We start from the raw sequence: 13,325 nt of genomic DNA on the forward strand, positions 1-13,325 counted from the left end.
TTCCCTGACATCATGTAGTACAATACCTCACTTTAAAATGATTGGTATTGTGGTGATTCGTGTATTTCATAAAAATGACACTAAATTGGAGACTAATTAGCAGACACTATTACAAAATAAAACAAACAACAATGTATTTTAACAAACTGTGGCATTCATTGTAGTAATGGGAAAGACATGAATTAGTGAAAATGGTAGGAATAAAATCTATGGTATTAATCACAAACTGAATTATTCAAATAATTGGACTTTTACGAATGTAGTTTACTCATTCAAGAAGTTATTCTATTGCTTGCAAATGAAGGCACATATTGTAAAATGTAAATTTAGGATGAAAGCTGTAAAGAACATTCCATCTTAATGACTTTATTAATTAAACTCGTTTTGTTGTAACCAGATATATGCCTAGTTATAAAATTCTAGACATCTGTTACAAATTCTGTCAATCAAAACCTGTTTCGTTTTACCCTCTTAGCTTCAATTATTGTCAGGAATGTGAGTCGTTGTGTAATTAGCATGTATTAATTAATTTTGTGAAGTTCATTATTGTACTCATATTTAGATGGAATTTTCACATTTAAAAACATTTTGACATTATAAATCTCACATATTATTCAATTCTGTAATTTTAGACGTATTATTCTGTGTAATCAGAACATCTTAGCTTTGGAACTTTCAATTGTAAATATAATTAAAAATATGTTGTCATTATTAAGTAATAATGGTCCAAGTGACCATCCATTATTTAGAATATATAAATAGGGAAGCAGCGAGGCTGCTGGGACGGGCAGTTTTGACCTGATATCTCGAAGTGTAACCTGTGTTAGTTACTTGAGTATTATTTCACTAAGATTTTAAAATGTGAAAAAGTATTTTTATTGACTTGTGAACCAGTCAGTTGTTTTACGAAGACATACTGTACAACTTGGCCTCTTTGCAATGAGTCATGATGAATTTGATCAGCTGTTACGAATGGAAGAATAAATGTTTTAAAACTGGAACTGATCACTTTCACTGTAAATCACACACTTCATGAAGATCCAGGCAATCTATGAATATTTCAGTTATGTTGAGAAAAATTTCGTTTTAATCTTCTACTTATGATTCTAGATAACATCAGATGACATGCACTTTTGATAAGTCAGTTCATCTGTCTTCGAAGTTTTGAGGATTTCCTTACTGACGGGTAGATAATAATTAAGTAGAAGTGTTAAAAGTTGACCGGCATTGCCTGGTGAAAAGTTGTTGTGATGCCTCATGTAAGGTGGAGAAATGCATACCATCACGTTTCTGACTTTGATAAAGGTGATTGCGGTTTATCGTATCGCGACATTGCTGCTCGCGTTGGTCGAGATCCAATGACTGTTAGCAGAATATGTAATCAGTGGGTTCAGGAGGGTAATACAGAATGCTGTGCTGGATCCCAACAGCCTCGTATCACTAGCAGTTGAGATGACAGGCATCTTATCCACATGGCTGTAACACATCTTGCAGCCATGTCTCGATCCCTGAGTCAACAGATGGGAACGTTTGCAGGACAACAACCATCTGCATGAACAGTTCGATGACATTTGCAGCAGCATGGACTATCAGCTCAGAGACCATGGCTGTGGTTACCCTTGACGCTGCAGCACAGAAAGGAGCACCTGCGATGATGTACTCAGTGATGAACCTGGGTGCACAAATTGCAAAACATCATTTTTTTTTTTTGATGAATTCAGGTTCTGTTTACAGCATCATGATGGTCACATTGAAAGCGTGTATTCGTCATCGCCATACTGGCATATCACCCGGCGTGATGGTATGGGGTACCATTGGTTACACGTCTCAGTCACCTCTTGTTCGAATTGACGGCACTTTGAACAGTGTATGTTACATTTCAGATGTGTTATGACCTGTGGCTCCACCCTTCATCCGATCCCTGCAAAACCCTACATTTCAGCAGGATAATGCATGGCCACATATTGCAAGTCCTGTATGGGCCTTTCTGGATACAGAAAATATTCAACTGCTGCCCTGGCCAGCACATTCTCCAGATCTCTCGCCAATTGAAAACATCTGGTCAATGGTGGCCGAGCAACTGGATCGTCAGAATACGCCAGTCTTGATGAACTGTGGTACCGTGTTGAAGCTTCATGAGCAGCTGTACCTGTACACGCCATCCAAGCTCTGTCTGATTCAATGCCCAGGCATATAAAGGCCATTATTACGGCCAGAGGTGGTTGTTCTGGGTACTGATTTCTCAGGAGCTATGCACCCCAATTGTGTGATAATGTAATCCCATGTCAGTTCTAGTATAATATATTTGTCCACTGAATACCCATTTATCATCTGCATTTCTTCTTGGTGTAGCAATTTTAATGGCCAGTAGTGTATCATATTTTTACTCACAGCTGCTAAATGTATTAAAATTGTAGGCCTATATTGCTGATGTTGGACTGTTATAAAATACTGGAATATGTTTTATGCTCAAACATTATTACAATTTTGGATATGAAAATCTAAAAAACTAACTGACATCAGAAATTTAATGTAAATAAATGTAACATATTGTGCATAAATAGATGAAGAGATCTATAACTGTTCAATATTACTGTTGACAATAAGTCGCAAGTAGCAAAAATCATCAAATACCTAGGATTAATGCTCCAGAGTGACCTAAAGTGGAATAATGACATAACATTACTTGCAGGAGAAGCAAATGTCAGGCTAAGATTCATCATCTTAATGTAATGTATTTCACACATCAAAGAAGTGACTTACAAACACATGTACAACCATTCTTCAGCATTACACAAAAATTTTGGAAACTTAAGAGTTCAAATTAATAAAAAACATAAAGAATATACAATGAGAAAGAGACCGTTCTGTCATGGGATCATTTAGGAAGTGCAAGAGCATTATGAAGATGCTAAACAATCTCCACTGGCCGAAATTTCAAGAGAGGCATTGTGTATCTCAGAGTTGTTTACCATTGAAATTCTGACAGCATACATTTGAAGAAGAGTTGGGAAATGTATTACTTCCTCCCTCATTTGTCTTATGATATAACAACAATGAGAAGCTCGCAGAAATTAGACCTCATATGGAGGTTCATACAAAGTCATTCTTCTCTTGCGTCAATTGCAAACAGAACACGGAAGAGGGAAATGCTAGTCATACCAAAAGTGCCCTCCACTTGCAGAGTATAGACATACAAGGGCAGACATCTTGTTAGTTGTTGTCCTTGTGGTAGAGAAATTTTATCTCCTTTTATGAAGTGACTTTACAACAGACAATTTACATCTGACTATGTCTGTCTGGATAAGAGACTCATTACATAAGTAACAGGACATCAACTAGAAGGACGGTTTTAACCATATAGTTTGATACTAGATGTGGTCGTACGGATAGTGCTACCCTTTTGGAGACTCTTAACATTCCCTTGAGTCTCATCTAGTGGGACTGACAGTGATTCTGCAGAATCAGCAGAAGCTGTTACACCTGATAAGCCACAATCTGTCCAGAATATGAAACTGCCCTCAATGGGCATTACATCAGCTGCAGGCATGCAACAAAAACTGAAAGACATGCATAAAAATCTCTAACACAATTTATGGGTAAATAGACTGGAGGACATCAACACATTTCAAATATCCTTGTGCCACATTACAAACATGGCATATACAAGAGGTGGCTCAGTGGTCTTTCTGACTGCTGAAGCAACTGACCAAATTCAGTTCAAAGTGAACAACCTACCAACATATGTACAGCTCTGCAACCTCCCGAGGCAAGTGTTCAAAATGATGCAAGAGCTTCCTGACCTGGTACAAACTTGCAAAGACTTTGCCAAAATGTATGGATGGATCTAGTTTGATTTCTTCTAATGTTTCCTGAAACATTATGGTTTACTAAACATCCTTGACAATGCACATGTTACAAACAAATGTGATGTCCTGTGTGATAGTAATAACTGAACTACATAAATTAGTTGAAGATGGTGACATCTATGATGTATATATTCAAGAGCCATACATAAAACACAATAAGATTCTTCAGTTTGCAGTTAACATAATGAAAATTGTAGGTTATCCAAATGGGAGAGCTACAATAGCACTTTTCCAAAAATTAGTTCAAGTACCAAAAATACCCCAACTTTGTGACACACACACTGCAATAGTAACTTTCAAGTCCTCACTTGGTAAACTAACACTAATGAGGATTTAGATACAATATTCACACTACAGTGAATTGTGCATCGATGGGCTGAGAGATGCAGTTCATTATGCTCAGGGTTCAGCACATATAATAGTAACGGACACTGACACAAAATCCTCAAATACAAATGCGGGAAGTAATTAATTAATTAAACTTCCAAGTGCCACACAGCCAGCCACATATGAAAACTATGCTGGTGCTGCAGCAAAATGAACTCTTGAGAGTCTTTCAGCACAATACTGGAGGTGACCACAAAGTGGTTATGATAGATTTGTTGGATCCTAGTTTACAATGAAGGAATATGGAATGGGAACGCAATCATCTTTGATACTATTTCAAAAACTCTCTGTATGTCCATCTCTATACAGATGGTTATGAGGCCTTGGCTGTTCAGTACAGAACGTTGAATCAAAACACCTATTGAAATCAATCACTACTGTTACCTTCCTTAAGTTGATTTCATTAGCAATGTCCCATTATCAGGTACATCAAATCAAGTCTCTGTACGTCCATTTGTATACAGATGGTTGTGGGACTCCAGCCATTCGGTAAAGACTGTCAAATCAGCAAGTGATGATCAAAGGAGTTGGCAAGTGATGATCAAAAGGATCACTTTGTCAATAATCTATGGATGGCAGTCATTCAATGGTGGCTCCTACTTTGACTGGACCAGAGGCAGGAATCTTGCTACACTTCAGTCAGGGGTCAGAGAGCCAGAAGATGGCGTAATATATTACCAAAACTAGTTATTCAATAAAATAACAATTGGAAAGTTAGTCAGCTGAAAGATGTTTTTATTTGACATTCATTTCAGAAAGGCTAAAGGGGAGAAGTTAAGTGCAGAAATTGCACTTTAAATATGAGGAGATGCTAACCACAGCATAGACTACATGGCACAGACACCAGCAACTGTCTTACAAGACACTCAAAGTGTGGCCATTCCAACACAGAAAATTGCCAGACATTTCAATACACCTTGGTGTGCAGAGCTTACTAATTTGAAAACATGTTTACTACAGAAGCACACATTTTATCAAAGAGCTTTAGGATCAGGCTAGGCTACTGTTGTATAGAACACTGAAAACTGAATACAAAGCTCTCATACATACCACCAAGAAAAGGCATTGGAAGCAATGTGTTCAAAGTCAACATGTAACAATACATAGGGTACTCCCTACAGAATATTAACAAAGAAAGAATCTTCCTACCTTGTGATTCTTCAGTTTCTTCCAGTGTATTAGCTGAGAGAATAGTCCACAGGTGTACTGCTGGTTCATAGTGTCCCACCGGATGCTATGACCTGGCAGTGCACCTGTGGACTGTTCTACCATATCTTTCTATCGTTCTTTGTATTCTTACTTACAAATGTAGTCAACAATGCTATTACAGCATTATGATTGCAGATTCAGGTGCTCTAAATTAACTGAGTAGGAAAGTCAGGAGTCATTTGTATCCAGGAGAACTACAGTGTTACACTCATGAGTCCACTCTCTGATCAATTGCTCAGCTTAATTTTCAGATAAGATATTTGGAACAATTTCACTGTTCCTGTTATCTACCCTTAACCACGAGTCTCTCAGTCTATATTTGTAATCTCTGACTAATACTATAACATTACCAGAAAATTTAAATTCAATATGCTCTAAGTTTATCCAGAAATGTTTCCCTATTGTTTATGTGGTAGGAAGCAGTAAATTGAGTGATCATGTGTGTGCTATGCCCCCCCCCCCCCCCCCCTCACCATGAGCAGAAGATGATACAAACACCATATGAGGCACAATGAGGTGTCATAGTATACTAATAACAAATATGTACACTTACTCTAGTACAACGAATGTAATTTATACAACAGAACTGACCATATTGCAGCAAAGTTAGACACACAGGGTGGTTTACAGAACAACATACCTTCCCCTCTTAGGATTGTATAGCCATTCCTCCTCCAACTTAAGTGTGGCATTGGACTTCCATAAGCACTACATGCCACAGAAAGGCTTTCACCAGCCATTAGTTCAATCTTCGATGGTATGGCATCAACAATTTGAGGAGGTGCTATTAAAATAAAAAGAAAACATATAATCACATTAGGACCAATAAACAGATTAAATGTTTTCCTCTTATGTGGCGCACAGGTATGCGACTGTTATAGGAAATACTTTAAGATATCTTTTATTATGCAGTTATCACCATTCAAGGTATATTAAAAAATAAAGACTGACAAGGAATAAATCAAAGCCATAACTTGCAGGATAAAATATGAAATGTGTAACAAATTTAATTTATCTTCTTATTTTATGGTACGGACAAATAATTTTGGTTTGAAATTCAAAAGGCTTCACAGATACGAAATGCTACATTTAAATCGTAACTGCAGTAATCTTGAGTGAAATGTCTTTTTAAACTACAACTATACTCTTATATTTCTTGCATTCAATAATATTCTGAATTACTCATTATGTGTTACGAGAGCAAATGTATCTACTTTGTTCTTGACTAGTTTTTTGGTAACACAGGTTAAGATTTTTAATATTTCAGGAATGTTATTTTATTTCTTGTTTGTATACATCACACTGACTTCTTAGCAAGCAATGATCATATCAGTTACATTACACAGTTTTTGTTTTCTTTTCATTTCAGTTCACTGTCATTTGTCTTAAGCACTTTTGCAGAGACTATAATAATCAGAATTGTTTTTCATGGCAATTACATCAAAAACATTCTCCCACTGCTCCTCTTGCCATTGTCTCTATGACACTAGAGCATGATACATGACTTTCCAGTTACAGATGCACCAATTGTAAAACTTTAGATATAATTTGTAGATTTAGTGTTTTAGTTATATTTAGTTTGTAAATTATGTAATTTACATATATTTCACTTCTTTTTATTACTATATGCTAAATAAATAAATCATTGTAACTATGTATACAAAAGGTCTAAGTAGTTGATTAAGTCAAAGTGTGCCATTCTGTACATTTCTGAACTACTAAACTTTCCACGTGGAGGGCTAAGAGCAACCTAATTTGGTTTTAGTTTTTGAGCAAATGAAATTTGTTGCTTGATACTTTATGATAAAAGAACATAATGGAAAATACATGCACACAAGGAAAGTGACAGGACATACTTGGATGCATAAAGCTGATGATGATGATGATGATGATGATGGATGATGATGATGATAATGATAATGGTGATGGTTATGTAAGCCAAAAGTTTCCCCACTATTACTTCTATCTGGTGAGTGAGTTGATGTGGGGCCCATGTATACTAGTGCTTACTTTTAACTATATGCTTTATGCTTGTGTTGTTAATCCAGAATGTGTTTTATCTTTGAAAAAAGTGTATCAAAGTTCAGTGTCCATTCTTCCTTTCATTTTCTTTGAAGTTTGAATGAAGATTTCTACAAAACTTTCCTTTAACATTTTCTCCCCCTATCTGTAAGATGTGCTGCTGATAATTAGCAAGCTTGATTCAATATAATAAGACACCAATACCTTTTCCATGCATTTCTAAGGACTACTTCAATGCACAGTCTTGGGCACTGACTAAACATGACACTAACAGATTTCTTATAAACCCATGTGAACAACAAAGTTTATCAAACTTCACTCTAAACTTATAGGGATGTGGTTGCAACAACTGTTACAACCACTGAAGTTTTATGGTACTCCACTGCAATGCTTCATCACATGTATCAGTCCATGATCCACTGCCACCTGTCTGTCATAATGTTGAATGGTTTAGCAACCACACTTCTAAGGGAGCAGTCACCAACATAACAGAAAAGATGCCGTACAGTACTATAGAAAAAGTGGACATATTTTGCTGAGGATTTTTGTATTATGCATGCTTTTTGATTCACAGGTTATTCTTATGTGTTTCCATGCATAATTAAATCACTCCATAACTTTATCAGACACACATCTAACATACCAACATGAGATTATTCCATGATGAGCTATTGGTGAAGAATAGTATGGGAAGGGGGAGAGTGAACAGACATTTCTGCTGTAACAAGTAGCACTATGACATTTTCTAATTTCAGTTTACTTTTGAAGATTAATTTAAAGGAACTGTTTGCTTAAGTAAATTTTTATGAGTATATCATCAGAAAGAGGAAATATTTTTTAAAAAATCTTTAAAATTAATTTACCATTGCTTACTTGCTAGGCAAATTAATGAAACATGAAAAAACAAAGATGGAACCAATCGGACTAGTAGGTGCAAATTGCTCTGATAAAACTGAATTAAAAAGTGGTAGTATTTGTAATCTGTGTGATGGGAAAGTCAGGAAAGGTATTCAGTGCAAATGTTGTAAATGATGTTTTCACAAAAACTGTTGCAAAATAAACATAAAATTGGTGACTGTGGACTACTTATGGTCATGTGATGTCTGTGTAACGGAAACATGTGGAAGGAGCATATAACATTATCAGAGACAAGGATTCAATAATTCAAGTTCTGCAAAGTGATATTGAGGCATTACAGATGAAATGTGCTGGTTTAGAGCACAGATGCAAAAATCTGGGGAAGAGCAATAGTTTAAAAGTGGACGAAAATTAGTGTTTCGAAACATTTAGCTCCATTCTAACCAAGACACGTGCTATGTCTAAAATGATAAGAAAGGAAAACTCAGAAAAATACTGTGTAACAAAAGTAGATGAGGAACAAAGTTCTACACATACTCAATATGCAACCAATAAGAAGCTTGCATCTGAAAATGTAGAAGATACCACTGATGTGCTTAAAATCACATGCAAAAGTGGAGGACAGTTCTGCAGCAACACAAAAAGAAATGCATCATGGAATGATAGTCAAAATATATGAAGATAGCTATGAATGCAATGTTTCCAACTTTGTATCAGATGCTGCCAAAGAAAATATGAGTGCCTCAGCTTTTGTAAAGCCTGGAGTTAAGTTTGAAAATGTGATTAGCTGTGTAGAACAAGAAAATGCCATTTCTACTAAAAGTGATTGTGTTGTTCTGACAGCAGGATCAAATGGTGTTTCCTGCAATGACAAAATAATGCACAAAAACAGCTGCAAAAGTGAACAAGCCACACCTAAAGTACCTACAAGCATGGAAACTAGTGAAAGGGGCTAATTCCAATCGGATCTGGCCCAACTCTGACAAGGCAGAAGAAATAGTCAATACACAGAGGAAATTCCTTTACCTTGTAAACAAACTAGTTTTTAAAAGATGCTTTACCTGATAATGTACCAGTATGCAGTAGTAATTTCATTATGCATCAGAACATTGGAGGTTTGTCTGAAGGAATAATCAGCGAGCATAATGAAGTGCAAGTTCTGTTAGAAAGTATGAAACAATCAGTAAAGGTAATATGTCCAAATAAACATTGACTTGTTCTATATCTGTATAAATTAAATATATCAATAAATAAGACTGAAAATATCAGTCTTCTCAATAAACTTCCAGGCTACAAATGCCCACCAGGTTTTTGTAGAATTGATGGGCATGGAGGCTCTTGCATAGCAGTTTATTCCTTAGTAATCTATGAAATCAGACAGAATTTTAGTCATTTAAATGAAGAGCATATTTTTGAAAGTTGTTGTATAGAACATAAAGAGTGAAACATATTAATCATCATCTTATACTTAATTGTTTCCCTGAAACATTTAAGTCTCTTTTTATTAATTATCTACAATAATTATTATCATATTAATCATCAGTTTATAACACATCCCTGGGTACCATACAAACTCTGTGTTCTTATATAAATTTGAAACTCTGTTACACAAATTAAAAACTGAAAAACTGCATAACAAGCTAGTTATATGTGCTGACATCAACATATATGTAAGAATTGATGACAAATTTGTTTCACATTTAAAGAATCTGATAGTCACGAATGAACTAAATCTAAATTTTGATCAATGCACAAGAGCTACAGCACCTACTTCATATGTATTCATAATATTTTACATAGTTACAATTACTGTGTCAAAGAAAAATGCAGTTTTGATCTAAGAATATCAAACCATGCAGCACTATTTGCATCATTACCACAATTAAATTTAGGTTGCACAACAAACAGATGTAAGAAATTCAGCCAAGAAAATGTGGAAGTATTTATTAAAAATCTGAGCCTCACCATTTGGTCAATCAGCAAAGACACTCCAACAAGTGACAACTACAATAACTTTTCAACCAAATTCGTGAGCATATTCAATGAATGCTTTCCTTCTCCTAGAGTATGGATTGAGTCTCACAAAAGTAGGTCATGGGTAACAAAAGGAAATAGAGTGACTAGCATTAAGAACATGCTGGCCACTCTAGGCTAGCGATGTCATTATCCTGAAGGAAGTCATTCACAAGATGTACATGATGGGGGCATGAATTGTTGTCCATGAAGATGAATGCCTTGCCAATATGCTGCTGATATGGTTGCACTATCAGTGCATATTTTTTAAATATGTAAGCACATTCAAGAAAACATTTGACAAAGTAGTTAAACTAGCAAAGTGTACTGCAAACAATACATTCATTTAAAAAAAAAAAAAAGGTCTTTGGTCTGTTATAAGAAGTGAATTCGGCAGTTAAATGGAGAGAAAGTGTCCCTCTAAACTAATGATTAATGGTAGGACACTTACAGATCCCAGTGCCATATGTGAATCCTCCAATAATTTCTGCATTAATTGTAATAATTCCCAGTATGGTAGAGAGAAATTGCACGGGATTTAAATTTTCATTTGTTTGAATCTCTGGTGTGATTAAAATTATAATGTCCATAAAAAATTTAAACTCAGTGGGTTGGGATGAGGTTCCCACTAGAATAATAAAATCAGTATGTACAGCATTGCACATCCACTCTCTCTCCTAATCAACCAGTCTTTCAAAGAGAGGTGTTTTCCAGATCAGTTAAAATATGCTGAAGTTCTGCCAATTCATAAAAAGAGCAAACAAGATGTAATGGGAAACTATAGTGCTATCTCAATGTTATTTGAAAGAGCTGCATGTGACCAAACAGAAAATTATAACTCATCCCTGAATATTATTTTATACAATCAGCATGGTTTCAGGAAAGGCCACAGCACGACCAATGCAATAAATCAACTGGTCACAAAAGTTACCAATTATCTTGATAATACACACATCCAAAAAAGTTTTGCAACACCCCGGTTCCCAGAACTCCTGAAGACAGGCATTGACTGCGGATATTGTATCACAGACACAGTCCCGCTGACTGTTCAGAGATGTCACTAAACCCACCCAAAGGTGTAAATAACCATGCACGAGCAGTGCCTATTAGACGAAGGGGTCTGACAGCCAGTCAGTTCCAGTCATTCCACCAGGAAGGAGGTACATGGCTCATGTTGTCTGTAGTTCAACCATGCCTAGACATTCAATACCAAAGTCAGATCACATCCCTATTGTTACTTTGTGCCAGGAAGGGCTCTCAACAAGGGAAGTGTCCAGGCATCTCAGAGTGAACAAAAAGCAATGTTCTTTGGACATGGAGGAGATACAGAGAGACAGGAACTGCTAATGACATGCCTCGCTCAGGTTGCCCAGGGGATACTACTGCAGTGGATGACTGCTATCTATGGGTTATGGCTTGGAGGAACCCTGCCAGCAGCACCACCATGTTGAATAATGCTTTTCGTGCAGCCACACGATGTCATGTTACGACTGAAATTGTGTGCAACAGGCTGCATGACACGCACCTTCACTCCAAACTTCTATGCCAAGGTCCATCTATGCAACCATGACACCATGCAGTGTGGTACAGATGGGCCCAACAACATGCTGAATGAAATGCTCAGAATTGCCATCACATTCTCTTCACACGAGTGTCGCATATGCCTTCAACCAGACAATCATTGGAGATGTGATTGGAGGCAGCCCAGTCACTTTAAACGCCTTAGACACACTGTCCAGTGAGTGCAGCAAGGTGGAGGTTCCCTAAAGTTGTGGGTGGCCTTATGTGGGGCCAACGTATGCAGCTGGTGGTCATGGAAGGCTACTTCTTCCGTGTGTTTTTGTTCTAGGAAGCTTTAATTGTCGAGTGCTATTAATAGTGTTCCATAGATTTCGTGTTCGTTTTGAATACAGTCAGAGAGAGTCCCTTTAGTCAACCATAGTGCCAGTAGTGCTAGTGTTTGTTTTCAATTCAGTCCAAAGACGGGTAGTGTTATTTTCATTGTTTTCTACAAGAAGTGGCTAGCAATCACAGTTTAGTCAATAATCAGCCGCCTTAGTGAATTAGCAGTCTAGTTAAAAGTTGATTAACTCTCTTCAGTAAACTGAATCCTTAGGATGGATAGGATGTGTGACTGCTGTGTACGGATGCAGTGTGTTCGCGAACAACTGAACGTGTTGATGGCCGCGGTCAGCCGTCTTCAGACTGCTGCCTCGGAGTGTAGCGGCAGTGGGGAGTCTGGTGTGTCGCAAGGTACACCCCAAGTGTTACATGCTTCACCCACTGTCCCTGCTGTCGAGACATCTTCGCAGGTACCGGGCGCGGCTGGGCCATCCTCTCCCCAAGGGGAGTGGCGGGTTTAGCGGCGTTCACGGCGAACGAGGCGGAGGGTAAATGTGGAGGCTGGCCGTGTGGCATCGCCTGCTCTGTCTGTGAGTGGACATGTGGCTGCTCCTTCAGCAAGGCCCGAGCAGGCACATGGGGGGGAGGGCTTTATTAGTTATTGGGAGCTCCAACATTAGGCAGGTGATGGAGCCCCTTAGGGAAATAGCGGAAAGGTCGGGGAAGAAGGCCAGCGTTCACTCTGTCTGCTAGCTGGGGGGTCTCATTCGAAATGTGGAGAAGGCCCTACCGGCGGCGATAGAGAGCACTGGGTGCACCTGACTGCAAATTGTTGCTCATGTCGGCACCAATGACTCCTGCCGTCTGGGTTCAGAGGTCATCCTCAGTTCGTACAGGTGGTTGGCGGAATTGGTGAAGGTGGAAAGCCTTGCTCGCGGGGTGGAATCAGAGCTAACAATTTGTAGTATCGTTCCCAGAACCGATCGCGGTCCTCTGGTTTGGAGCCGAGTGGAAGGCTTAAACCAGAGGCTCAGACGATTCTGCGAAGATATGGGGTGCAAATTTCTCGACCTCCGCTATCGGGTGGAGAAATGTAGGGTCCCCTGAATAGGTCAAGCGTGCACT

At 37.8% G+C, this 13,325-nt stretch overlaps 1 protein-coding gene across 1 annotated transcript in view; it reads right to left on the reverse strand.

Annotated features, from left to right (window-relative positions):
- LOC124723147 (hemicentin-1-like) overlaps positions 1-13,325 on the reverse strand; it is a 754,903-nt gene that overhangs the window by 346,983 nt on the left and 394,595 nt on the right. Inside the window, exon 28 of the mRNA XM_047248337.1 lies at positions 6,106-6,249. Coding sequence (XP_047104293.1) covers positions 6,106-6,249 — 144 coding nt within the window. The remainder of the gene's footprint in view (positions 1-6,105; positions 6,250-13,325) is intronic.

This window comes from Schistocerca piceifrons, chromosome X (genome assembly GCF_021461385.2).
Source record: "Schistocerca piceifrons isolate TAMUIC-IGC-003096 chromosome X, iqSchPice1.1, whole genome shotgun sequence".
NCBI lineage: Eukaryota > Metazoa > Arthropoda > Insecta > Orthoptera > Acrididae > Schistocerca > Schistocerca piceifrons.